Here is a 27,093-nt window from a genome sequence, read left to right as displayed (position 1 = left end):
CATAGGGCTGTGGGAACATAGGGCTGTGGGACCATTGGGCTGTGGGAACATTGGGCTGTGGGACCATTGGGCTGTGGGAACATTGGGCTGTGGGAACATTGGGCTGTGGGACCATAGGGCTGAAAAAAAAACAACCGACAGTGGGAACATAGGGCTGTGGGAACATAGGGCTGTGGGACCATTGGGCTGTGGGAACATTGGGCTGTGGGAACATTGGGCTGTGGGACCATTGGGCTGTGGGAACATTGGGCTGTGGGAACATTGGGCTGTGGGAACATTGGGCTGTGGGACCATAGGGCTGAAAAAAAAACAACCGACAGTGTGAAAGTGTGCTAATTTCTTTCCCGATATGTTGTAGCCTTTCGCGATATATCTGTCGGGCAACTTCATATCGTGATGACGATAAAAAATGACCAGAGGAGGTCTACTGTCCCTGTCCCTCGTGTTTGGCTCCACTCGTTTTGGCAGGCAGCATTACAGTTGCGGTTCATGTACTTGTGCGCCTACACGTTGAGACGTGTGGATGACAGATGGCGAGCAGACACTGGGCTCCGCGGAGAAAGTAGCCCATTAGCTGAGCTAACCTTCAAAGTATCGGGGAGGTTGTGCAGCCGGAGTGAGCCAACACTCCCCCGCAGGGAGAGCCAGGGCTGAACATCCTCCCTGCACGCGCTGCCGAAATTCAATTACAGCCTAATGAAGAGTGAGCTGACCTCCCCTCACCATCACAGCCAGCCCTCCCTCCCTCCCTCCCTCCTCTAGTGCAGCTGGAGCTCATCATGGACTGTATCTCTGTGTGTACTTCGTCCACAGCAATCCCACCAATCGGTCCCAAAACGTCCCAGTTAGAGAGGAGATGACCTATACGTGTTCTCTGTAAATCTTTACAATCATTCCCCAAAAGAACCGAGCAGGCCCGCCTTGTTGCCACATCCAAATGTTCTTCTAAACTTGACATTTTCAGCGTGTAGCCCGAAGCGAGCCGGAGTTTAGGACCAGCAACACCATGAGAGGAAGGTGATGTCAGGCTTTATCTTGGAAATGTACTTCCGTTGATCCAGACTGATCTCGAACTTATTCACTGACGCAGGTTGATAAAAGTCATAAAAACTCCGCCTCTCTGTCTTTGGCCTCAGCTCTCCCTCCCCTCCTCCCCTCTCTGAATGTTGTTTCATAATTGCTTCATTTCTCACTCTATGACTACATTGGTTGTCCGCGCTTATTTATCCCCCCCGCCTCCACACTGAACTGCACTTTCATCTTTAAAAGCATGTCACATCGTCTCAAAATTGCTAGCTCCAAAAATTGCTAGCTCCAAATTGGCAGCCAAGTATACAGAACTAATTACTTTGTTGGGAAAAAAACAACAACAACAACAACAACAACAACAACCTGTAATCCACTCACTAAACACAGACGTTTCGGTATAGAATCAGCAGCTTATATTTCCGTGCGTCCACGTGATACAAGCCTTCCGTGATCGCGCACCACCCCTCCGCCACGCAGTTGCTAGTAGCCAAGGAGGACACAGAGGATTAAAAAAACATGATGGACTCTTCAGAAGAGGTCATTATCGTCACTCGAGTTTCTGCACGGGAAACTCACTGGACTGAACATAGTCATACTGAGAGATCCAGAGAGTTGTGTGGAGCTGATAGTCTTAATTAGCTTCGTAGCAACTCATTTGGCAATGGCTTGAATGCAACGGATGTTAATTAATATCAAAAAAGGAGCACTGAAGCTTCAAATAAAAGAAATTTCCCCAAACATTTTTGAGTCTCTTTGTGGGATTTGGCATCTTTTGTAGTGCTGGGCATCTCTTTGTTGGTCATTTGTGTTTTGTTGTCGGTTTGTGTCCCTATGTGGTAGTTTTGCGTCGGTTTTTCACATCATTTGTGGACCATTATTATCACCATATGTGTGTCTAAAAGGTTGAAAAAGTTCGAAGAGCTTAACCCTTGTGTTGAGTTTGGGTCAAATTGACCCGTTTTCAATTTTTGTTTTATATCAGAAAATATGGGAAGTAGAAATAAGCGCTGAAAATGTAAAGAAGAAAACATTTTACAATTTAAAACGTTGGAAAAAGCGTCAAAAACATCGAAAAAAAGGTCAAGGTTGACAGGAAGACAATTAAAGACAAAACCTGCTGAAGAAGTCCATCTATATCCATAGTCATTAGACTGGAGAAAAGTCTTCTGGTTGCATTCATGTGGCTTAGGTGCTGCCCAACATGGCTCAGGTGCTGCACCTACACCTTATAATGGCAGGAAAATCCCTGGCTCATATTAACACTCACCAAATTGTCTCATTTCTTCTGTTCTGCAGACAGAGGCCTAATAGATCCCATCCGGCTCGGGACAGCGACTGAATAATAGGCCTGTCGCGATAGTCAATAAATCGAGTTATCGCATGATAAAAAAAAATTAGCTCGATAATTTTTCCGGCCACGATAATTTCCATTTGCATGCTTGTTTGTTTTCCTCGTCTCTCCCTCTCTCTCTCTACCAGAGAGACTGGAGGACCACTCTCGGTTCCTTAGCGTAACGAGGAGTGAACCCTCTTGTCAGTCGCATGGTCTTTGTGTGGGCGGTAGGCTACTCCAGGCGGAGAGAGCGAGAGAGTTGGAGCAGGGTTTCCCGCAGCACTTTGCAGTTAAGGCGCCATCAAAAAAAAAAGTATATGAGCGATATCCACCGTGTTACTCAGCGTCCCGTTTTCTCCCTTTCATTCCAAACCACACAGCTGACAACCTGCAGGTGGAGACGGTGGAGACGGGCTCGGACATACACATAGGGTACTAGATACATATAGGGTACTAGGCTCGGACATACACGCCGCTGGACTCGTCAGTCTCGCAAGCGGTTTCAGGAAAGTGGCTGCATGTGTCCGACAATGCACAGAACATTAACGATACAAGCCTACAGCTGTCCGCGGACACGGAGTGTGGAAAGTATGTCAGAGTTGGTGCCTGAGTGTGTGTGTGTGTGTGTGTGTGTGTGTGTGTGTGTGTGTGTGTGTGTGTGTGTGTGTGCCCGCCCCCACGACGCTCCGACCTGAAGAGGAGCAGAAGCCGCACCTTCGCCAAAATGAAGACTGAAAAACAGAACTATTTTGGTACATTTACTGGCCATGTGGCAGATAGCCATACAGATAGATTTAATTTATTAATTATATATTATTTAAATGTAATATTTAGTGTTAAATAATTGTAAAATGTAGTACAGAGTCTGTAGTCTGAGAACTTACGTGTCACAAACGGCAATCCCACAACTGTACATCAGCGTGAAAGACGACATACTAAAGGAGATCACAGACATATTGTGGATATTTAAAATGTCTTCCAGTTCCAGTGTTAAATATTCTTTAGAAATAAAAGTATATTGATCTTTGAAAAGGTGTACCTGTAGTATTATTATTATTATTATTATTATTATTATTATTATGACATTATCATTATATTAGATGCAAATGGTCTCTTGATGACAATATTATCGTTTATCGCAATAATTTCTGGGACAATTTATCGTCCAGCAAAATTTGTTATCGTCACAGGCCTAATTGGACGGTCGATCTGGAGGCGGCGACAGGTTTCCCATCGCAGCAGACCCCGCGGTGTGAATCAGAGCTCCCGCTGAGAGGGACTGTCTCTCCGTCACAGACCCCACTTAACCACGATGGATAAACCCGGGCTCACGCTGTCCCTGGTTCCATGAAACTCTGCTATGAAGACGCCTATAAGCCCAATAACAAAGCCAGAGATGAGATACGAAAGGAAGACATGACGCTGTCCTGTGGCCAACAAAATCCTTTTCAACCCTGTGGTTTCTTGGGATTTTAGGACTCTTTAGCAACACAGCCAAAACATGAATGATATTCATTTCTAATGTGGCCATATTTTGCACAGTATGAGTAAAATGCATCAACTCTTTGAGCTGACATGTGCACATAAATCCCACATACATGCAGTAGTGTCATCCTAATATTAAAGTGACTAAACACCCTTTCAACCAGGGTTGACTTCGTGTTTGAAAGGGTTAACGCGCGTCGACAGACTCGGCTTTGCAATGCACGTCGAGACGTGGGTCGGCTGCGGCTTGATTTCAACATAATAAGGGTCGTTTTTAGCCTTTTATTTATCCGGGTAAGTCGACTGACAACAACTTCTCATTTGCAACGACGACCTGTCACATTCACACAGTTCTACATTCATACTAGTGTGCGGATTGGGCCATATTTTTCTGTCCAAGCCCGGCCAGAGCCCGACAGAGCAGTAACCGAACCCGGCCCGAGCCCGACAGGCATTAAGATATTTATGTCTGAGCCCGACCCGAGCCCGACACAGTTAAAATCTATTTTTGTTTTCATACTAATGACACATTTACGTTTGTTTGCATGGAAAGCCCGCTTAATATTAAGCAACTGTAGGAAGGCATTCGGAAATGTCAACAGATGAGGGCATCAGTGCACACAGGGGCAACAAGCGCACGTTAACACAGGCGTGTACCTACATAATAAGCTTTTTTAAATTTAAAACGTTCAATGCCTTATTGCGCTGATGTGACCGAGCCCGACCCCAACCCGAACATCATTTCTAAATATCTGCCCGAACCTGGCCCGGCCCGTCGGTTCGGGTATCCATCCTCTAATTCATACCTGGTAGCTGCCCAGTACAACCCCAGTCTGATCTGCTGGGAGCTGCCCAGTACAACCCCAGTCTGATCTGCTGGCCACTCAGCAGCTCCACTGGAGCAGGTTGGAGGTTAAGGGCCTTGCTCAAGGGCACTTCAGTGGTGGTGATGAGGGAGGGACGAGCGCTGTTCTTTCACTTTCCCCACCCAGATTTGATCCTGTCCGGATTGAACCGGCGACCTCCTGGTCACAAGCTCGCTCCTTAACCTCTAGGCCACCACTGCCCTAGACCGTACACACCAAAAAGATGAGACGTAATACATCTCTATAACAGCAGGCGGCGCTAATCTGTATTGTTGCCCAGGAAATGAAAACCGGCAGCTGATTGGACAAACGTGTCACATGGGTTTGTTTTCTCCGGAAATTCAAAGCCAGACTGTCATGGCGGCCGTTCAGAATACAATCTCATATTGGACTAAAATAGTTCACTGAAACGTGTTTCTGAAAACATTTTAAGCGAGAAATAGGCCGAGAAATAGGCAGTTGCTGAATCTGTCTTCATTTCAGATCAACAAACGTCAGTTTAAAAGATTTTCGTCAGATTTTGAGAGGCTCTAGTCACCTCATTCCGCTCGTCATTTCTGGGTGAGTCCCGACTGCCCTGCCTCCAACTGAACATGTCAGGTCGGCCAAAATCAACGCCGACAGCCCCTCAGACTGACGACGGCACGGGACACACCGAACAGACTCGCGCCACTGACCTCGCCAGACTGTCTAACGGCCGATAATCGACTAAGTGTGTCCCGGCTATAAGCCATTTAAGGATTCCATGTCATGCTAAAAAACGCTCCAAAGTTGGGCAACATTTTGGCGAGGGACAAACTTCTATGGCCATTTCCACCGATGTATGGCTTCAGGTCTTCGTCTCTTGGGTTAGGTTAGGGTTAGTCGATTAACAACCCTAGGTCTCTGAGGATCTCTATCACATCCAAGCTAAATTGGTATTGTAACGGAAATATCCCGAATCCAGTCGATAAAGAATGGAATAGGAAATCAAATCGGGGTCTTGTGAATCAGAATGGAATCGATTCTTGAAATCAGTGGGGAAACCCAGCCCTATGGTGGCCGCTGGCTCGAGCAATTCTCTCTTTTTAAAAAATGGGTTCGGGAAGCCAACAGCAAAGGCTAAGTTTTTCTTTCAGGGTTATTATTCATGTTTTCTCATCGTGCTTGAAAATTATATGTGCGCGTTACTTCACTTAGACTAAACCTCGGGTTCGCCATGACAGCTCGCCGGATATTTCCTCATATCTAGAGAAGAAATAGTTGGTCCAGCATTTAAAATCATAGTGACATCAGGGAATTCTTTGCTTTTATTTAGAGTCCCAGCCGTTTCTTAAAACCCAGCAGGTGTTGTGGCTACATCGTATTGTTTTCTATTAAGGCTACTGTGGGATGAACGATTGGTCCCTCTGCCTTTTCTCTGGTGGCTTTCTGTCTCTATGATTGTTGAATGTCAGTGGGAATAGCAAAAAAAGAGAAGAAGCAACACTTGTTTTTTCATTGAGTGACTGACACAGAAACCTGACATTTAGGCTACTCTTGTCAACGATCGTCCACTGAGTGAAGTTTTCAGAGTCAATAGCAACAGTGATAAGCACTGAAGCTGACTGATCTACCGCGTTTAGGAGCTCTGTTGGTATGAACCCTGGACGAGATGGAAATCACACTCCTATATACTGTAACAAGTCTAAGCCGCTAAATGAGGGATGCAACTAATGATCATTTTCAGAGCCTGGCCGATATATATCAGCATAGCCAACTTGATCTTATTACATATTATATACTAGGGCTGGGTTAAAATGATCAATTCTCCAATTGAAATCCACCTCTGAGTGACCTGATCTCGACTCCTAAAATCGATCTCCTAATATCTGCCTTTTCACCATGGAAGTATGAGTAAAAAGTACTTTAAACTAACATTTTGGGGGTTAGTTTCTTAATGTAAACTTCTCCATCAACAACATGAAATCAAGGAGAGGGTTAACTTCTCTTGCTCCAGATTTCCCACCGTGGTCAGAAAGAACAGGGGAGACACTTAATAACAAGATAATCACCGTCGCTCTCTCACTCGCTCTACCACGCATGCACACACACACCTACATGGCGGCCCTGCTAGTCTCTTAAAGAGATTGCACAAGGATAGACATCAGGCCACTTACGTAGGATATGGCAAAAGCTCTGCGCGGAGCCTCCGCAGGACCATAAATCACGCTTTAGGCGCAGCACCCCAACCCGTTTTGGGCGGCACCTAAGCCTGACCCAAGTTAAAGCAGCGTGAGCCAATCAAAACAAACTAAATGACTGTTCTCAGATCTAATGATTTGTAGTTGGACTTCTTTAGCAAGTTTTGTCTTGAATCTTTTTGAGCGTTATTTATTCATTATCTACTGTAGCCTTTTTCAACATTTTAGACACGGATATGGAAAAATTGAAAATATGGAAACTTAGAGGGAGGACCCGCTAAATCCCCCTCGCCGAAGACATGCACCTAAGTCTTCCACAGACCGAGGGAAACCACCGACTAAATACACAGGAATCAGGAGGGTATGAGGAAAAGAAAGAGACGTTAAAGAAGATGGGGGCGGGGGGGGAGAGGCGATAGAACCAGCAGGTTGCAGTGTCAGCGTGAGGTTACCCGTGAGTCAGCGTTCTGCCTGAATGGACTGCTCCGAGAACAGCGAGGTGAGCGTGGGTGGGAGAGAGCGAGGAGGGGGACTCGGATCACTTTACGTTTACGAGGTGATAACAGATGAATACGGATGTAAATATTGGTAGATTGTCTCTGCCATTCATTTTTTTTTGTTCCCACATGTGGGTGGAACAGGAAATCGTGATCATCGCTTTGAAATCATCAGGTGAGATTTTTCTCCAAAACGCTCTGCAACAGAGAAGTGTGTGGAGCTGCTTCCTTCTGACAGATTGCATAATTTGGCTGTTGCAAATATTGTGCTATACAACAAAAAAATATCGGACTGACTGACTGACGTGTGATGTGCATTCTGCTTAGAAAACAATCCATTTTTAGAAAAGTGTATTATTCAACTTTTGTTTTTGTTAAAGAAGGAGAAGAAAATCCCAAATACTCAATACTATGGAATCGCGATACCGCTGGAATCACAATAAATGAAAATCGCAACACAAATCGGCACCTATGTATCGTGAAAGAATCGAATCGGGACAGAAGCATATTGTCCCAGCCCTAGTCTGTAAAGTGAAAAGATGTAGAGAAGCTGGGCGCAGTGGGGAGTAAACAAATACAGAGATTACCAAAGAAAAAGCCATCTGACCCCCCCGCCTGGAATCTGATGATCCTCGACGCACGACGATCCCCAAGCTACACCATCACAGCTCCAGCTCTTCTCTTTGTCTTTCTTAGACATACTGTTTACCTGAAAACACGTAAGCACGGGCTCACGCTCTGAGCAGAGGTATGATGCCAACATAAACAGTTTAAAAATGAAAAGAAAGTCAATCCCCCCGAGTCTTTTCCAGAACCCAGAGAGGAAAGTTTTCCGCCTAATTAAAACAGCAACTACAGCAGGGCACACAGATAGAAATCACCAGGTGTCCTTTGAGACAAATAGGAATAGTTGTGTTAATTATGATTTTAAAAAAGGAGAGAGAGAGAGAGGCTGTTCCTGCAACACCGCTCTGCAGCGAGGCTATAATTACACAACGTAGAAACTGGGTGCTAATTAGCACCTCAGACAAAATAGAACTGTACCTTCATCAATTGTTTATCTTCCTGGTGTCGGCTGCGAGGTACCACAACAAAACAGCACCGTCTAAGGTACAGTGTCAATATCTTATGGAGGGCTATCTTTGAGGTCGGCCAGCTATTCTCATTTTTTTCTCAGTTTTTATTGGCATTTCTTTAAAACAATCAGAATAGCCTCGGGAAGGAACTTGTTTTGGTGGAACGTGTGTACGTTCAAAAGTAGTTTTAGTCGTGCAACAGAAAACTCAGATTGGACAGATAGTCTAGCTAGCTGTCTGGATTTACCCTGCAGAGATCTGAGGAGCAGTTAACCATAGTCCTCAGAAACCCAACACAAAGGAAACGTAAGACGACGGACATCCGGCCGAAAAGAAGGTCATTCGGCGAAATTTTCGGTGGCAACTAGAGGTGTGAATCTTCACTGATCTCCCGATTCAATTACGATTATCATGTCAGCGATTCAATATCACAAGGCATCACGATGCGTCTAATAAATATTTCTATTAAAGCCATGTAGGATATTTAATTCTTAGCTTTTCAAGCTTCAAAAACCAAACATTCTGCAGTGCTCTAATACTAAATAACTTGGATACATAAAACTACAGCACTGAGCACATGGCACTTCCTGAATGTGCAAAACATACCAAAATATGTAAACAGAAATGTTGTTAGGCCTACGTTAAATTGTAAACAGAAATAATCGATTATGAGCCGGCCGATTATCGATGCAGCATCGTCCATGATTCGATGCATCGATTATTTGATTAATTGCGACACCTCTAGTAGCAACGGAGCAATCCCGTAAGTGGAAAGTCATGGATATAGACTACCCTCGCTGCAACCAACAACTATTAGTCTTTATGTAAATAATTGTGCGGTGATATGCAAAGGACCAATATGCAAAACGCTGTAGGGGAAAACCTTGGCAGGTACCAAAAAAGTGAGTCGAGGCGATAAAATACAGAGATATATACACCTCTGAATAAAAATATTCCTCCATATCCTTTCTTTTTTTTCCCTTTCTTTCTTCATATATCTTTAGTGCAATTTTTGATATCTAAGGGAATGGAAAAGTGAAGAGGAAATGATGCGTCACACGGTGGCTCTGAACCAGGCTTAATGATGAATACCTTGTTCCCTCCTCCGCTCAGACCTTGATGATAATATTGCACTTGTCCCCCGATTTATTATGCAAGGGCTCAAAGCTGTACATTAACTCCAGAGTTCAAACTGATTAAGCCGCCGCCTGTGTGAGAATACCAATGCACACCAGAAAGTGGGTTTTTCCTCACGCTGACGTCGCTGCTACCGGCTACCGGCGACGCAATGCCCTCATTCCCCCGCCATCTGTCCAGAGGCCACTGCCGTCTTTAGCTCCACAACACAATCACTCAGGGGGCCTGCGAGGACGCGCCGCGCTTTGCAGTCAAAACTAATCTACAGTCTCAGGACGGAAAAGTGGTTATCATCTTAAAAAAAGGTTAAGATTCTATTCTATTCTAAGATCTATTAATTAGTTTAGCTATTTAAATCAACCCAACAAGTTGACCTGCCGACGTATGAGGATGGGATGTTCGTTACACGCCGGACGAACGTAATGGTTGGATGGATAAAATAGGTAAACTGAGAGGCAACATAGTTATACTAGGTCTTAACCACTAACTGGGCAAATAATGTACAGTTTTTCATTAAAGTGTAGCCAGAGGAAAGGTTAACAGTTGGGTCAATTCCCCCTACTGCGGGGATGTTTGAATGATTTCAGGATAATAACAAAATACACGAAAAAAAGGCAGAGTTCTCAGACCAGGACAAGCCAAGTCTTTATATTTTCACTTTATATATCACTATAATAGACCTTTTTCATGGCAGACATGTTGACATGTCATAGTAGGAAAAGCGCAGGTGTATTCAAAACCATTACTGATGGCTGCATTCCACTTAGGAGAGACCCTAGTATTAAACCATTACTAATGGCTGCATTCCACTTAGGAGAGACCCTGGTATTAAACCATTAATGATGGCTGCATTCCACTTAGGAGAGACCCTGGTATTAAACCATTAATGATGGCTGCATTCCACTTAGGAGAGACCCTGGTATTAAACCATTAATGATGGCTGCATTCCACTTAGGAGAGACCCTGGTATTAAACCATTACTGATGGCTGCATTCCACTTAGGAGAGACCCTGGTATTAAACCATTAATGATGGCTGCATTCCACTTAGCAGAGACCCTGGTATTAAACCATTAATGATGGCTGCATTCCACTTAGGAGAGGTCCTGGTATTAAACCATTAATGATGGCTGCATTCCACTTAGGAAAGGTCCTGGTATTAAACCATTAATGATGGCTGCATTCCACTTAGGAGAGACCCTGGTATTAAACCATTACTGATGGCTGCATTCCACTTAGGAGAGGTCCTGGTATTAAACCATTACTGATGGCTGCATTCCACTTAGGAGAGGTCCTGGTATTGTGCATGCTGACTCACTGAAATAGCTTACTGGGACACTTGATGGAACTGAGCCATCGTTAAGGTTATCAAGTTCAGCTGTGCTAGTCAAAATGTCTGCTGTGAAAAAGGTCCATAGAGAGCGCGTGCATCGCACCATAAGCTGAAAACCACGCCCACTGGAGGGAAAACAATCTGCGCCGAAATATGCAACCAAAGATTAAAAAGCAACAGAGTGCCTGTAGCTAGCTTAACACATCAGATGTAAGCATGTCAAAGGAATATTTTAGCAACCTATGTCTACTAGAGAGGACAAGTTAGCTGTTAGTAAGCTAATGTTAGCTATGTGTTAGCAAGCTAAGGCCCTAGCAAACATAATGCTGCATAGCTTTAGGATTCATCCACATTCCACTGTAACACAAGCTGCATACTGTCCAAATAATTTAGCTTAATTTACAGATATACAGTAGTGACTTACAGTTTGACTTGGTAACTAAATGCTTTAGCTTAACTTACAGAACTAGTTAGCCTGAAACTGACATTTGGATATTTGACTGGGTTACAAAATGCTGTTAACGTAACGTTGGGAATAACGTTAGCTTAGTTTCTTCCCATTCTTTCTGCTGATTCCTCAAGTCTGAATCCACTTTTGCCTTCCTAAAAGATGACTAAAAAAAAGACGGCCAAGTCTGAACGACCATCGTCGGTATTCTCCCATGAGGCCAAAAGTGAGCGTTGCATCAGTCAGAAATTAGCAGCAGTGGCTAGCCATTATCCAATCGTTAGCAGAAACAGCTAACCTAATTCAATTCAGTTTTATTTTTTAGTGTCAAATCATAACCAATGTTATCTCAGGAACCTTTACTTATAGAGTAGGTGTAGACCACACTCTTCAATTTACAGAGACCCAACAATTCCCCCCCAAGAGCAAGCCTTTGGTGCGACAACAGCGAGGAAAAACTCCCTTTAAACAGGCAGAACATTCCTGAAACACCGGCTCACAACTGCCTTTGTGTGTTTGGGTCTTTCTCCGTCTGTCTGCTTCTGAAATACGATAGCAGGAGCATCGTGAGATCACATCTGGGCCTCTGCAGCAGCCGACTAATGCTTGTGTTTCTAAACAGCTCATTATTTGTGCAACAGTCACCAACACTTGCAAACAAATGACTCAGTGGTGTGTGTGTGAAAGAAGGAGAGAGACAGAGTAAGACAAAGTCACATTCCACTAACAGCCTTAGTTATTAGCATGCCCGTACTGAATGCATGTGTGCTCATGTATCTGTGTGAATGTGTGCGTGCTGAGGGGCGCAGGTGTGTGTTCTGACTAGTGATGAGTGTGTGCGTGTGCATGTGTGTGTGTGTGTGTGTGTGTAAAAGCATTCGGGGAGCAACTTGGGGTTCAGGCCTAACAAAATTAATTGTTTTGTTCCGGTTTCCGACCGACCCGGTAAATTTATGTGCGACCCAGATTTATTGCATGAGCTTGGGGAAGAAATGATTCGAATTAAATAAATACACAAATAAAAAGTTTGAGGCAAACTATAATTATACTTTTATACAGCTCTCTTGCGATGCAAGATGCCTGTTTGCGACCCGATGTCGCCGCAGCGGCACTTAACGTTGTCGTATCCAGGTTCACGGCATCAGCAGCAGCGTGAGGACGGCGCCTTCAACCAGCCCTCACCGGCCAGTGATATTACCAAGGGGGTAAGCTTCGCTTCAGAACTCGAGCCATCATGGCGCCATTTTGTTGCTAACTGGCCATCACCTCCTGTTAGCATTCCGCTGACCGCCATTTTTTTTTTACGTCACTTGACTGCGAATAACTTTACATCAGAAGCGTTTAAAGACTCTATTTGTCCGTTGTTTAGTTCCAAAGAAACACGACAATGTATAAAAGGCTCCATTAACTTGTATCTCACGTTATGGCTCCGTAGCAGACGTTTTTGTAAAAATAGGCTAACGATTGTGTCATAACCAAGTGACTTACTGTCGCATAGTAGAGGAATTACCGTATAGTACAGGAGAAGCTCACAGGCAGTTTTGACTTACATGAGATGTTTAGGTTTAATTACTAATGTTAACTAGCATGTTAATTAGCAATAATTAGCCTGTGCCCATGTTATCTCCTTCCATAAACCTACAGTCTCCGTATCTGTAAGATTGGGAATGATTGAGATTTCTCTTGGCACAGCTACCAGAAGACTTCACACTTTCAGACACGTTGCTCACGTCACATTCTCTCAGTTGGAGGCTGCGCAGTAAAGCTGGCCATCACCGAAAAAGTGCTTCTAATAGCCTTCACTGGTCTCCGTCCAGAGCAACGGGGTCTATTGGTCCATTATATACTGTCTATGGATATTACGAATCCCACTATGGCCACGCCAAAACCCGCCCTTCAATAGCATTCACACACTACTATTGGCCAGGCGTCCATGCTTACATGTACAGGTCCTATCCCCTGACCAATCCCCTAACCCTAACCTTAACCACTCGAGGTGAAATGACTAACCCCAACCAATCGAGCTGCTTTGTAGGGCGGGTCTTGGCGTGGCCATTGTGGGATTTGTAATTTTGCCACCGGCCACGGCGCCCAGCTACAGCGCTACTGCGCCGGCGGGCAGCTTCAACACGTTAAACAGGGCGGATGAAACCACTCATGAACTATATGTTGTGTTTAATGTCGTTCAAGAGGATGGCAACGTAGCAAGCAAACCCGATCAAATGAAAGGTAGACCCCCTTTAGAGTGCTCTAACGTTACAGCAAGTCCCTGGGGCTCAGTGGAGGTGGCTAACAGCAGTGAAGCTAATGACAACTTCACAACACAATTCATTTGGATACAAGCGTTGCATTATGGAAGATAGACGGGATTCTGAACAGCGATGCGCGTGCACACGCACGCACGCACGCACGCACGCACACACACGCACGCACGCACGCACGCACGCACGCACGCACGCACGCACGCACGCACGCACGCACGCACACACACACACACACACACACACACACACACACACACACACACACACACACACACACACACACACACACACACAGCAGAGCCGATGTGTCTGCGTTACTTCACGCAGCACATGTAACTGGCTGGAAACGATAGCTACAGCTTATACATTATTTACTTCCGCTGGCGCAGATGAACTAACGGTACACTTGTTTCTGTAAGTAACCCACAATAAACCCTCCATGATTAAAGAGTCAATACTTTCCACCTACCTGTTCTACAGGCATAAACCCATATCTCAGTCTGCTCTTCATGCGCTGTCCACTCTCGTCCACCGCGCTGTGCAAACAAAGCTCTACTCTGCAAATAACGACTTTTTACAAACAAGCTAAAATGAAAGATGTCAATTTATAGTCTAACTGTATCTTAGTTTGCAACAAATCTTGATTTTTGAACAAACTCTTGTAAACGTAGCAGCTGTCTAAACGAGCCATCCTCTCCGCTGGAGCGGGAAACCTACGGATGTGTTATAAGCAGGGGCGGATCTAGAAAAATATTCATTGGGTGGCGAGAGGGGGGCAGGAATCTTTGAGGGGTGGCAACATATGTCAGAGGTATATATACTGAATTGAATTAGTTATCACAGTTTGATGAGAAATAGTATGTACACACTACAAAAGGGCACAGGCTGCCATTTACAAACTCATACAAACACACTTCATCTCATGCAATCAGTCCTGCATTTGAGATTTCATTTGAAACAGTTCTTATTAGGAATAAGTGACAGTACAATGTGATCTCACTTAATAGGAGATATAGAAGTATGATAGAAGTAAGGGCCATTATCACAGGAAAGGCATTAAGTTAAGACCCAGGTGATGAGTGGCAGATGTGTGAGAGGGGAAGCAAACTGTTTTCCACTGTGTCAGAGAGGCAGCGATGCAGGCAGCATTTTTTTTTTTTTAAGTGTCTTGCTCAGGAACATTTCGACATGTGGCCAAGGGAGCCTGGGATTGAACCGCCAACCTTGCGGTTAAACAGCAAGAGACAACTCTCCCTCAGAGCCACAAGCCACCCCAAGACTGACCCCATGTAGTATTGAAAGATTCAACCATGACATGACCGGTTCTAAACTCCAGTACACAAGGTAGAATTTTACCGAAGTGACGCGAATCAATCGCGCAAATCCGTGATGAGTGTGTGTGTGTCGTCCGTACCTTTGTCGCTGAAGTCGTCGACCAGGATGACCTCGGCGATGAGCTGCGGGGGGGAGCGGTTGAGCACGCTGTGGACGGTCCTCAGCAGCGACGACCAGCCCTCGTTGTGGAACGGGATGATGATGCTGGTGTTGGGCAGCTTCTCCGCGTACAGCTTCTGTTTGCAGCTACACAAACACATGAACGCAAACACCGAAATGAGACCAGAGGGTGATAAGGGGGTCATAATAATAACAACCAGTTTAGTTTGTTAACCCACAAGCTGCAAGAAGGGAGTTGCACTGCTTCTCTGGACGGACTTTGTTTCACAGCGAATAACATAATCTCACATCCCGTGCGATGTTCTGGTCGCCACTTCAAGGCTGTGCCCGACAGTTCACATGGCGGATAGTCTCGCGTTGCCAGACCTTCCTCCACAGTGCTGCGGAGGAAGGTCTGGTTAGTCTACACAGCATTCCGGGATGGGAGAGAAACGTGCTCTGGTTTATTGGTATTTCTTTAGACCGATCATGATCTTCGCTAAGCTCCGCATGGCGCCTCTGCAAAATAGCCTCTGGAAGGGAGCTTGTTTTGGTGGAACGTGTGTACGTTCAAAAGTTGTTTTAGTCGTGCAACAGAAAACTAAGATTGGACAGATAGTCCAGCTTGCTGTCTGGATTTACCCTGCAGAGATCTGAGGAGCAGTTAACCATTACAAATCCACCAGAGGTTAGAACGCCAACACAGAGACAGAGGAAGGGGACGATCATCAGCGAAAAGACACACCGGAGCAATCCCAGAAGTGGAACGTCGTGGATATAGAATACGGCAGATAATTCTTCCTGAAAATCTTGATATTGTTTCAGGGACAATGGCATGGCTGATTGTTGCTAAACATACTGTGCAATTATACTATGAACTTTGCTGGCGTAGCGTTAGCTTTCTGGCCCGTAGCCGTCCGAGATGAAGGCTTCTCTGAGCCGAGTGGTGTATATAAATATCTCCCGTTGCTAAGGGTGGCAAGTAGTATCCAAGGTCCGTCCTATTTAGTGGAGCGGTGAATAACGTTTGCGTTGTGTAAGAATTATTATGGGATGGGAATGATCCCAGGTATGGGTCAAAGCCTCCGGCATAACCGGGGAAACAGAGTTATTGTTTGGAAAAAAACTATAGATCTCGATTGTAAAACGAATTAAAATATGAATGGTTTAAAAAGGAAAAATGTGGTAAGTGACCATGGTATAAGCGGGTTAATGCCCTTCGAGGTGTCCATTGTCAGGTATTTAGTGCGTTTTATTGAAATTCCCAAATGGTAATTGAGAATGAGGAAGGAAATCTTCTTTAACCAGGTGACGCTGCCCTTTTTCTTCAGAGCACTGCAGTGGGCTCAACCAGCCCGAACCTGAACAATGTGTTGCTCTTTTGACAATATGTAATGAAGCTTACCACGTGCTGGCTTGCCCTTCCATGCCTTTCTCTTTCCTTTATCTCGCTCTCTGAAAAATCCAAAGGGGGAATCTGTAGAGACGGTAATTATCTCAGAGTCTCTCAGGCCTGTCTGGCTTGCCTGAAAAAAAAAAAAACTCTGTCCGTCTCTCACTCTGTCTCTCGATCATGTCTTGTAGTCGGTGAGTGAGTGAAGAGTGAAATCAATGAAGGAATGAATGCATGCTGCTGGGAGGTCTGGGCCCACTGAGGACTGATGTGTCACCTGGTTGGCAGCCACCTGTCACTCTGCTGTCACTTTGACCAATCAAACAGCCACACCTGCTCCCCATCAACTCTGAGAGGAATTCAGTGTTGGACACAACAGTCCTTCGCTTTCGTTGGTCTCTACGGTTGAGCAGAGGGCTGGTTTCCAAGTAAAACCAATTGCACAAGTGCTAAAAAAATAAATAAATAAAAAATTAATTAAATTAATAAAAATAATAATATTTTAATAAATAAAAATTAAATCTGATTTTTAAGGAAATGAGGACCCTTATTAAATTGAATAACAACGGTCGCATAGCAATGGTTGCACAAGACCAAGACAATTCACCCATTTACACGTGAAAATGTGGCTGGCTCTATACATGCTAAAAGTACTGATTATTTACATGGAGTCTGGTGAGCTGGAGTTTGTGCTGCAGTGTTTGTTGCAATATTGGTGGAAGATAGTGGGATGACTGTGGGATGTGCTTCAATAGGTCACAGGATGAGGGAGATTTATAAATACAAAAGGTATAAAATGTGAGAGAACATGAAGTGTTGTCCCGGAGAGACCTTGAGAGAGAGAAAACATTTAAGACTGCTTTCCACATGAAAGTGACGGCGGGGTCAAAAGAAGGCTCTTGTCAGGCAGAGGGAAAGCGCTGAAGGCTCGTCTGTGACGAATAGGGTCAGCAGGTCTAAAGCTGTTCAGCAGACGATATTTATAGTGTTGTTGGCGTGTTTATTTCCACCATGTCCTTCTTTAATGAGTCAGAGGAGGGCTGGAAGAAACCCAGCCGTCTATACTGTAGCCACAGTTCCATATGGCTCATCGTGTCTCTACGGCCTGTTTTTTAAACAGGGCATTTAATGTGGAGCCATGCCTCGGGTCTACGATTAAAAGGGCAGTAGTGACTTCTTGTTTGGTAGATTTTCATCTATACGGTGGACTTTTTTATAAAATGTCACGCTCAAACACAACAAACTTTGAGCTAGCAAGCTACACGCTGAAAATGGCAACTTTTGAAGAAAATCTGGATGGTGCAACAAGGCAGGCCTGCTCGGTTCTTTCGGGGAATGATTGTAAAGATTTACAAAGAATACGTTTGGGTCTTTTCCTCTCTAACTGGGACGGTTTGGGACTGATTGGTGGGATTGCTGTGGACAAAGTACACACAGAGATACATTTGAAGAGCCAATGAGGTTTAACCATGTATCAGCTCATTTAAATAGCTCACGTTACTGTATAATATTGTATGTGGCGTTTGCTTTCGCGGGGTGCAAATGTTCCACCAAAACAAGTTCCTTGCACAAAGCCACCGTCGCTGTGTCCAGAGCTCCACTCAAGACCATTATGATTGGTTTAAAGAAATGCAAACAACCCAGAGATTGTTTTTTTCCTTCTCCTATCCCAGAATGCATCTGTGGTGTAGCCAGACCTTACTCCACTCTGGCAAGGCGAGACTAGGCTCAGACCTACGATGTATGTGTGCTGTGCACAGTTAACATGCTGCCATTAATCCATCCATCTATGGCTTTCCTGCAGCTTATTGGGGTTGTGTTGGCAGTAGGTTAAGCAACCCAGTCACATTCTCTAGCTTTTCCTGGGGGGACACACTAAATTGTTTCCAGGCCAGAGGGTCTGCCCTGGGGTCTCCTCCCATTTGGACGTTTGCTCCACAGTGAGACATTCAGGGGGCATCCTGATCAGATGCCCGAACCACCTCGACTGGCTCCTCTAAACGAGAAGGAGCATTCCCTGAGGCTGAGCCAAGCCACTTGTATCCCCCATCTAATATTTTCGGTTTCTAACCAAAGCTCATGACCACAGTTGAGGCCTGGAACTTGAATTGACCACTAAATAGAGAGCCGAGCCTGAGGGCAGTCCAGTACATATTCATAGCATTAATCTAAACGTGAAGCTAAGGTTGACAAGAAATTCAGTCAATCATTTTCAAGGTATACGGTCATGTTAGACAACCAACTAAAGACAAGGGTGAACTGTAACCTGAACAGTCAGTGGACCGCCAAAATAATTAGGACTCATCTTCTTGGGGAACCCCTTAAAGTGTAACTCTCGCCAAAATGCAACCTAGGGTCTTTTTGTCAAAGTACCAGAGTCAAACTTTCATTTAAAAGCATAATTAGGATGGAATCTCTGCTTTTAAGATGTACCATATTTTAGTTTTTCGGTCAAATGGCCTTATGAATGGGAGCGATAGGGGCACTTTTATGCTAGTCTCAAAATAGCTATTTTTAAAACAGTAGCGGCCGGAAACAACAGCAGCTACGGTGAGTTGTTCAAAACCTTTCTTTTATGTCTGGGTACACAAACAATGTTGTCAACGCTTTCGTTAAGGTGTAGAGCCCCTGATGATAGTTCGAGCAAAGTTTAAAGTTGTGTGGAGCCTTCTTAGTGTTTTAAAAATAGCTATTTTGAGGCTAGCATAAAAGTGCCCCTAGCACTCCCATTCAAAAGCGCATTTGACCAAAAAACGGCGATTCCGTCCTAATTATGCTTTTAAACGAAAGTTTGACTCAGGTACATTCATGAAAAGACCATAGGTTGCATTTTGGTGAGAGTTACGCTTTAAATACACTGAGGTCTGAGCATATCTCAACAAATACCGGTCAGTTTTATATGAAATTTGCATATGAAAAAAGCATTCTATCTCTACACAAAGAAACATAGGCATTTAATGGGTCGTTTGGCATAACATTTACTTGCACAATAAACTGGAGAACAATGAACATTGTGGCAACTTGTCAAGCAATTTTTATTCAACAATTCATTTAGAATAAATTTAGAATAAGTTGCATTTCCATCTCTGCAATACTGCAAATACAACTGTTAACTATCTATTTTCTTTACTTAGATTTATTTATTGCTTGTCTTTAGAGTGTCTTTTTGGTACTTTTATTGCACTATCCCCTCAACATTGGGAATGTCCCCGTCTTGGGAAATACAGTATGAAGGATTTTTCAATCTTGAGTCAACTGGTTTGGAGCGAATAATCCGGGCTAGTGTAGTTTGGTCAGAAGTTGGCGCTATAGGCTATACATGGCTGTAATCCGCCAGTAAACAGAGTAAAGGTTGCTAATCGGAAAGAAATCAAAAGTGCCTTGGCCATCGTACCCATCCACTAGAGAGAAATGGAACAAGTCCATCAGGAATTTGATTCAACTGTTGTTTCATGTCAGCTAGTATTCACGTTCAAACAACTAATAAATAATTGCCCTTTGTGGGATAAATATTAACCCGCAAAGGGCAATTCATGTTTTATGATGTCCAGAGACAAAGACACAGTTATGGTTATGCTGACAGAAGAGAGCTGTTAAACGTTTGCTATGTCAGAACTTATCCAGCAAAGGTTTCCATATCCCATTTAGAACATCAACTATTTTTTTTTTCCCACAAAAGGGGAAAAAAAACCATCTCAAGAGCACGGGAAAACTTTCTTGCGCAATTGAGGAAGTTTTATCAAATGTTCATTTCTAATGCGATACTTCAAAATGTGCAAAACCTGTGAATGCAAACGCAGTTAATGTGACCAATGTGGTTAAAATAGACTTTCTGCTTCCTCTTTTCATCTTCCTTCTTCTGAAGGAACCACTCCTTGAAAAGTCCCCCTGCACTCAAGATGAAAGCTGCCCAGTGCAACGCAGCATACATCCGTCAGTTCTTCACACCTTGTGCACAGAGAGGGGAACATCAATGACACTGATAATTGCTGTCAAGAACACGGTTTATAAGTACATAGGTGTTGTGCTGCGTGTAATCGGCTTCTGTCTGTGTAAAGCTACGTGTCTCCTGTGAATAGACTGGGCAGGTTGTTAATTGGAACAACTGTTCCAAACAGTGCTCGTTGTAATGAGTTGGGACGGATCCAGCACCAAAAATTAAAAGTGTAAACATTGGTATAAGTAGGTTTTGGTTTGGGGGCAGTATTGTCCTATTGGCCAACAACCATGCGGTCACAACTTGAGGGGGGGCGCGGGGGGGGTCCAATGCAACTATTGATGGCACACAATTTGTGTTTTACAGGTAATTTGCTTCCCATATGCTGTCAGATGCTTTAAATGCCTGGAGGGCAGAAATATAAAGGCAGAGTTGTTTTTAAAGGTCATAAATCAGGTGGAGTTGCTATATAAATACTCAATCCACAGGGAAATGCACACAGCCTGTGTTCAGAAACTGTGCCTTTAAATGAGCTGTCAGGACTTCCGTACAGTTGTGATGTCACAACTATAGCATATTTAGGTACAGAGTCCCGCTACAATGCCGTTACTGTCATTCCCCATCTGCAATGATGGTGTTTTAGACAGAGGTTGAACACAGGTATTTTCAGAAGTGGTTTTTGAACATATAAGCATGTAAACATGCTCTAGTAGAAACCCCAAATACAAGTATGAACATGAAAATAACCATGATACGGGACCTTTTAAGTCTTTCGGGTATTAAAACAACTAAATGACAGTGTTTGAACATTTTGTTTTCAAAGCTATTGTCTCGGCCCACTGTTTTTGCTATTGGCTGTCTTTGGCCTACCGTAAGGCTGAGGTTGGCGTGGCTTACCTGCGTCAGAGTTTACAAAAGTGGAAGTTAAGGACAGACTGGGGGACAGTCGGGCAGAAAGCCATGTGTTTTCAGAACGCCACAACGAATCCTCTTTTCCCCCTTTCAAGTCGTGTTAATGTTAATGTCTGCGTAGACTTTGGGTTAATTGCTACAAATAAATGATCAACGGAGCGTTGGCGCCGATCGACGCTGCGTTAAGGGCTGAGCTGGTCGAAGACGGAGCAAGCGGAGGACAAAGGTAGGCCTTTTTCATCAGAAGTGAACCAAACTCTGGAAGTCCTTGACACGTAACAATAGTATCACGTTTTCTGATGACAATGTTTTGCATAGCTGAGACCAAATTAATTCAATGCACTATTAATTAAACATTCACACCCTGTGGCTCCGTTAGGCCTGCTTGTCACTTTCTTATGCATTTTCTATTGTTCTGGGATTTCAGCAGGTCTTAAATTTGAGTCACAGCAATCATGTCCAAGTTTACAGCCCTCAAGACAATTCGAAAGGTTTGGTTTTTGCAATTTGCAATCAACCATCAGAAGCCATTTAGCCTTTGAGTTGGCCTCGTCAAACTGTAACATAATGAAATACATGCGTACAAGCAGTCGCGCCCTCATTTCTCTCTAACTATTCAAATTCAGAAATCAGCAGCTCTCTCTTAAAATCATCAAAAAAACTCTGAATTGCATCAGGTATTTGACTTTCTGTGTGCTTCCCTCGAAAAAGATTAAAAATAAAGATTAGAAACAGATTTCCCAGGTCAGTCCTGCACTCAAGTTGGCCTCCTGTCCAATAGTCAACCTTATGTTTGGGGAACAACAACCATCTGTCACGACGGCCTGGGAGTCTGCAGCTTTTCAATCCAACCAAAGGCTGCACCAGGTGATCCATTTTTCCTTTCCGGTTGATGGAGTGCCAATCTGTGAAATAACCTGCTGCAGTCGTTGGCTGGAATGAAAACCTGCAGACTCCTAGCCCTCTGTAGCCCTCTGTGGCCCCTTTTTCAGATCAAACTGCTCATACAAATACAGAAGATTTATTTCTATGTAAAAAAAAACATCAGTTTTGCCTGAGGTTACTGTGCACTTTACTGGAAATTCGAAATGCTTTTCGTCTATAAAAAGTGACTGATGTGGCAGATTGAAATGAGACGAGAATCACCAACATGGTCCCTTTGGAACGGCACTGAAAGAGAAAAATACCTGTTTATTCATCGGGTAGTAAATGTAATTATTAACATTTTGATTGGGTTAGCCTCATTTTTCAGTAGCGTTATGTTTTGTTGACCTTTCTTTGACAAAAAGATTGGAAAAACGTGAAAAAACCTTCAAAAAGCATTGAGAAAAGTGACAAAAACAACAAAAAGTTTCCTGGGCGACGGGAAGACAACACAAGGGATAATGCAATAAGCAAGTCAAGGTTTATTCAAAACCTATTTTGGAAGTTCTTGCAAATTTGACCTTTTGCAGTTTACCTTCAGGGTATTAATAGTTGTACTGGAAAATATAAGTGCAGTGACTGTGAAGACACATGCACCTGGACCTTTAAGACACAAAGATGTTACAGATTTCTTGGTCCAATTTCAACCTTTAGAAACGTATGAACGTCTTTGAAGCGCCATAAGCTTGTTTGTTAGTTAAGACCACACCTAAATAGTTATCTTTACACTACACCCCTTGCTCTTCCTCCACTGTCTCCCTCCCTAGACAAACACACACACACACACACACACACACACACACACACACACACACACACACACACACACACACACACACACACACACAGAGAGGACTCACTTGGCATGGCGGATGTCTGGGAGGGAGCGGTTGAGGGAGATCCGGTCGCTGACGTAAATGTTGAAGCCGTTCTCCCTGTAGGCCTGGTCCACCCGGTCAGCATCGGTCAGTGGGAACGCCTTCCCCTGTTCACCGTTACCTGCAAAACACACACACACACACACACACACGGACCTCAGTGCATCTATTCATACAGCAGTTATCTTAAAGGAACACGCCGACTTATTGGGCCTTTGTCTTATTCACCGTACCCCCCAGAGTTAGACAAGTTCATACATACCCTTCTCATCTCCGTGCGTGTCCTAACTCTGTCTGACGCACCCACCGCTAGCCTAGCTTAGCACAGATCCTGGAGGTAACCGGCTCCATCTAGCCTAGCTTAGCACAGATCCTGGAGGTAACCGGCTCCATCTAGCCTAGCTTAGCACAGATCCTGGAGGTAACCGGCTCCATCTAGCCTAGCTTAGCACAGATCCTGGAGGTAACCAGCTCCATCTAGCCTAGCTTAGCACAGATCCTGGAGGTAACCGGCTCCATCTAGCCTAGCTTAGCACAGATCCTGGAGGTAACCGGCTCCAACTAGCCTAGCTTAGCACAGATCCTGGAGGTAACCGGCTCCAAATAGCCTAGCTTAGCACAGATCCTGGAGCTAACTCCATCTAGCCTACTGCTCCCAATAAGTGACAAAATAATGCCAACATGTTCCTATTTACATGTTGTGATATGTATAGTCACAGCGTGTACTAATAACAAGGTCACATGACACACAGCCATCTTCTAACCGTATACATACTGGGAACTATATTCTCAGAAGGCGAAGCACTGCTACTTCTTCTACTTGGGCGGAGGGATTTGCACACGAGAAGCCCAACAAACTGAACTAAATTATAAATGCAGCACTTTTGTTTTTGCCACCATTTTTCATGAACTGAACTAACACCAGATACTGACTGGCTTTAGGACCCCCTCTGGACCCCCTCTGGACCCCCTCCCCTAATACAGTAAAACTGAACATTTTAGAGTGGCCTTTTATTGTGTCCAGCCTAAAGCACACCTGTGCAATAACCACGCTGTCTAATCAGCATCTTGATACGCCACACCTGTGAGGTGGATGGATTATCTCGGCAAAGGAGAAGTGCTAACTGACACAGATTTAGAATATCTGAGCCTTTTGTGTTTGTAGAAAAAGTCTTAGATCTTTACAGTTCAGCTCATGAAAAAGGGGGGCAAAAACAAAAGTGTTGCGTTTATAATTTCATATTATTAAAAAAATTAAATAAAACGTGACATGTTATATGAAAGTTTACTTCAATTTCTCACCAAGAGAACAGTGGACACAAACATAAATCAGTGTCCAGCTGCGGGTTGAAGCGCAAGTTGGAAAGAACTCAACAAAAAAAAGGGATTTATTCACAACCCTGGCCCGGCATAAATCAGACCTTGGACATTCAGAGCAAGAAACCTGCTGACGAAAGCCCATGAAATAAATATGACCTATAATGGCTGAACTGCTTAAAAAGAAAAAAGCTTCACGTTTTCACAGCGTCATCTTGGGCCGATTTATTATTACAAAGTAGAGTCAGGGACCTGTGGGAACCCTGAGAACAAAAACTACCCTCGTCACTCAGACATATGCATGTTTCATTAAGCAGGAATGATCCACTTTCCCCTCCGGAAGGTAACAAGTGTGAAAAATAAGTTGTAGCCTTTAACGGTTCGTTTTCAGGGATAAACCCATTCTGAGTAATTTACACTTGTTTGCATAGAGGTGGATTTCCCTGAACGGACAATAAAACTGGGCTGGTGATGATTGCAGCAGATATAAACTGTGTTTATGACGACAGGAGTGCATTCAAAGCAGAGATTTACACCGCTGCCGCAGAGCCGGAGAGCAATAAGAGCCGGAGAGCCACAGTTCATCTCAATAGAAGTCTCTATCGAGATGTGTGAAACATGAGAATACAGTACATGACGAACATGTCAGGTCAGTTGTCCTTTACATTTGACAAGACATACAGTATAGGCCAACCAAAAGTTTGGACACACTTTCTCATTCAATGCGTTTTTTATTTTCATGACTATTTACATTGTCGATTCTCACTGAAGGCATCAAAACTATGAATGAACACATATGGAATTATAAGCAAAGGGTGGCTACTTTGAGGAATCTAAAATATAAGACATGTTTTCAGTTATTTCACACTTTTTTGTTAAGTACATAATTCCATATGTGTTCATTCATAGTTTTGATGCCTTCAGTGAGAATCTACAATGTAAATAGTCATGGAAATAAAAAGGAAACGCATTGAATGAGAAGGTGTGTCCAAACTTTTGGCCTGTACTGTATTTGAGGAGGACCTCTGAGGAGGTTTTGGACCTACCGGATCGAGAGGAATCTCTTTTGATTGCTTCCTGGTCGTGCCAGTCTTTCCTCCGCACGCCGTCCCGTCCCACCTGAGCGTCCTTCCCCACCCGGTTAACCCCCTGTGGACACAAACAAACACGTAGAAAGACGGTCATTGAGTGCTGTCACACACACGGGCACGCTCCTTGATATTTTGCCTGCAGTGAGGCTGGTGTAAAGAACCATAATGGGTAGGATCGGGCATCGAGAACCGATTCAAAGTAGGAATCGGTTCAAAAATGACGATTCCAGTAGAATCGATCATCGTTTCCCAATTTATTATGGGCGAGTTTTGGTTTCCGTAGCGGCCAGGCGCTTGTTGTGTTCCAGCCTTGGAGCACAGTAAGCCTTGCTCTAGCGTGGCTTTAGTTTACGTTGAAAAAGCCCAGTAAAACTGCAACCCACCATTGAATCAAAATAAAATGTTCCTCTTATTTGTGAAATAGGCATGTGACCCTTTCCACCACTCAAAGAATCGGAATCGAGAATCGATGAGAACCGGAATCAAAAGGAAGAATCGGAATTGGAATCAGAATCGTTAAAATCCAAACGATGCCCAAACTAATAATGGGGGTTTGTTGCAGCCGGTCAACTACAATAACAGTGCACTACATTTCGGCCCATCACTGTCCAAATGCACCATTGATTTTTAGATAGATTTCCATGGATCCATTGTGTTTTTCGATTAAAGAAATTCTTAGGTAAGGGTACTTTATTGTCACACACACATACACGTAGCGAAATTCATTCTCTGCATTTAACCCATCCCTCAAGGGAGCAGTGGGCAGCCATTTACAGTGCTGGGGGGACCAACTCCAGATCTGAGCCAGTGCCTTGATGAAAGGCCCTGGATTCGAACCCAGAACCTTCTTGCTGTGAGGCCACGAGCTAACCACTGGGCCACCATGTAGTCGACTAAAGGGCCCTCCACACCAAGGACGATAACTATAAATACATACTTTTAAAAGTCGTTCTAACTCAGGTGGATGGTGGAGGCCACACCACAACTATAATGACGACGACAGTGGAGAACGATATTGGTGGGATCACTTTCAGAGCCATTTCATGAACGATAGACAATGACAGCCAATCAGAAGCCATCTGAGTTTACAACATGGCACGGCGGAGAGATTGGTTTCTCACAGGTGGTTAGTGGTGTGACATTTCCCCTTGGTGGGGCTACCATCCTTTAGCTCTGTGTATATTTGTATTTTTAAGCATCAGTACCGCGGGCCACCACTCAGACTTTTTTTGGTTCATAAAATGCATTTTGAACCAAACCAAACCAAACTAGGAAAAGTGGATTTGGACACGCCCTGAACGTACCACCTTAGATCGTTAAAGCAACACTATGTAACTTTTCCCGCTTCGGTCCCCCTACAGATTGTCTCATTGGAACGACAGCTGCAGCTAAAAGTTACATAGGCCCAAAGTGTCTTTAAATGCACCGCAAGGAAGGACACGCTCCTGTACATTAACTGATAAAATGTGATTGACTGGAGATTGTGATTTATTATCTGCAATCGTGCACAGCTTTCATGTCTCAGCAAGTTAATTTTCATAGTTTATAATTAAATCCAAAGGCAGCCATTATTCCCAAG

The 27,093-nt window shown here is 44.0% G+C and overlaps 1 protein-coding gene across 1 annotated transcript in view; it reads right to left on the bottom strand.

Annotated features, from left to right (window-relative positions):
• The window catches only part of LOC114566651 (polypeptide N-acetylgalactosaminyltransferase 10), a 113,584-nt gene that overhangs the window by 43,483 nt on the left and 43,008 nt on the right, over positions 1 to 27,093 (bottom strand). Inside the window, exons 2-4 of the mRNA XM_028595292.1 lie at positions 25,470 to 25,572; positions 23,089 to 23,227; positions 15,043 to 15,209 (exon numbers count right to left, since the gene is read on the bottom strand). Of these exons, the coding sequence (XP_028451093.1) occupies positions 15,043 to 15,209; positions 23,089 to 23,227; positions 25,470 to 25,572 (409 nt within the window). The remainder of the gene's footprint in view (positions 1 to 15,042; positions 15,210 to 23,088; positions 23,228 to 25,469; positions 25,573 to 27,093) is intronic.

The sequence above is a fragment of the Perca flavescens genome, chromosome 13 (genome assembly GCF_004354835.1).
Source record: "Perca flavescens isolate YP-PL-M2 chromosome 13, PFLA_1.0, whole genome shotgun sequence".
NCBI lineage: Eukaryota > Metazoa > Chordata > Actinopteri > Perciformes > Percidae > Perca > Perca flavescens.
Note: the sequence above shows the minus strand (reverse complement) of the source record. Positions and strands in the feature narration are given on the sequence as shown.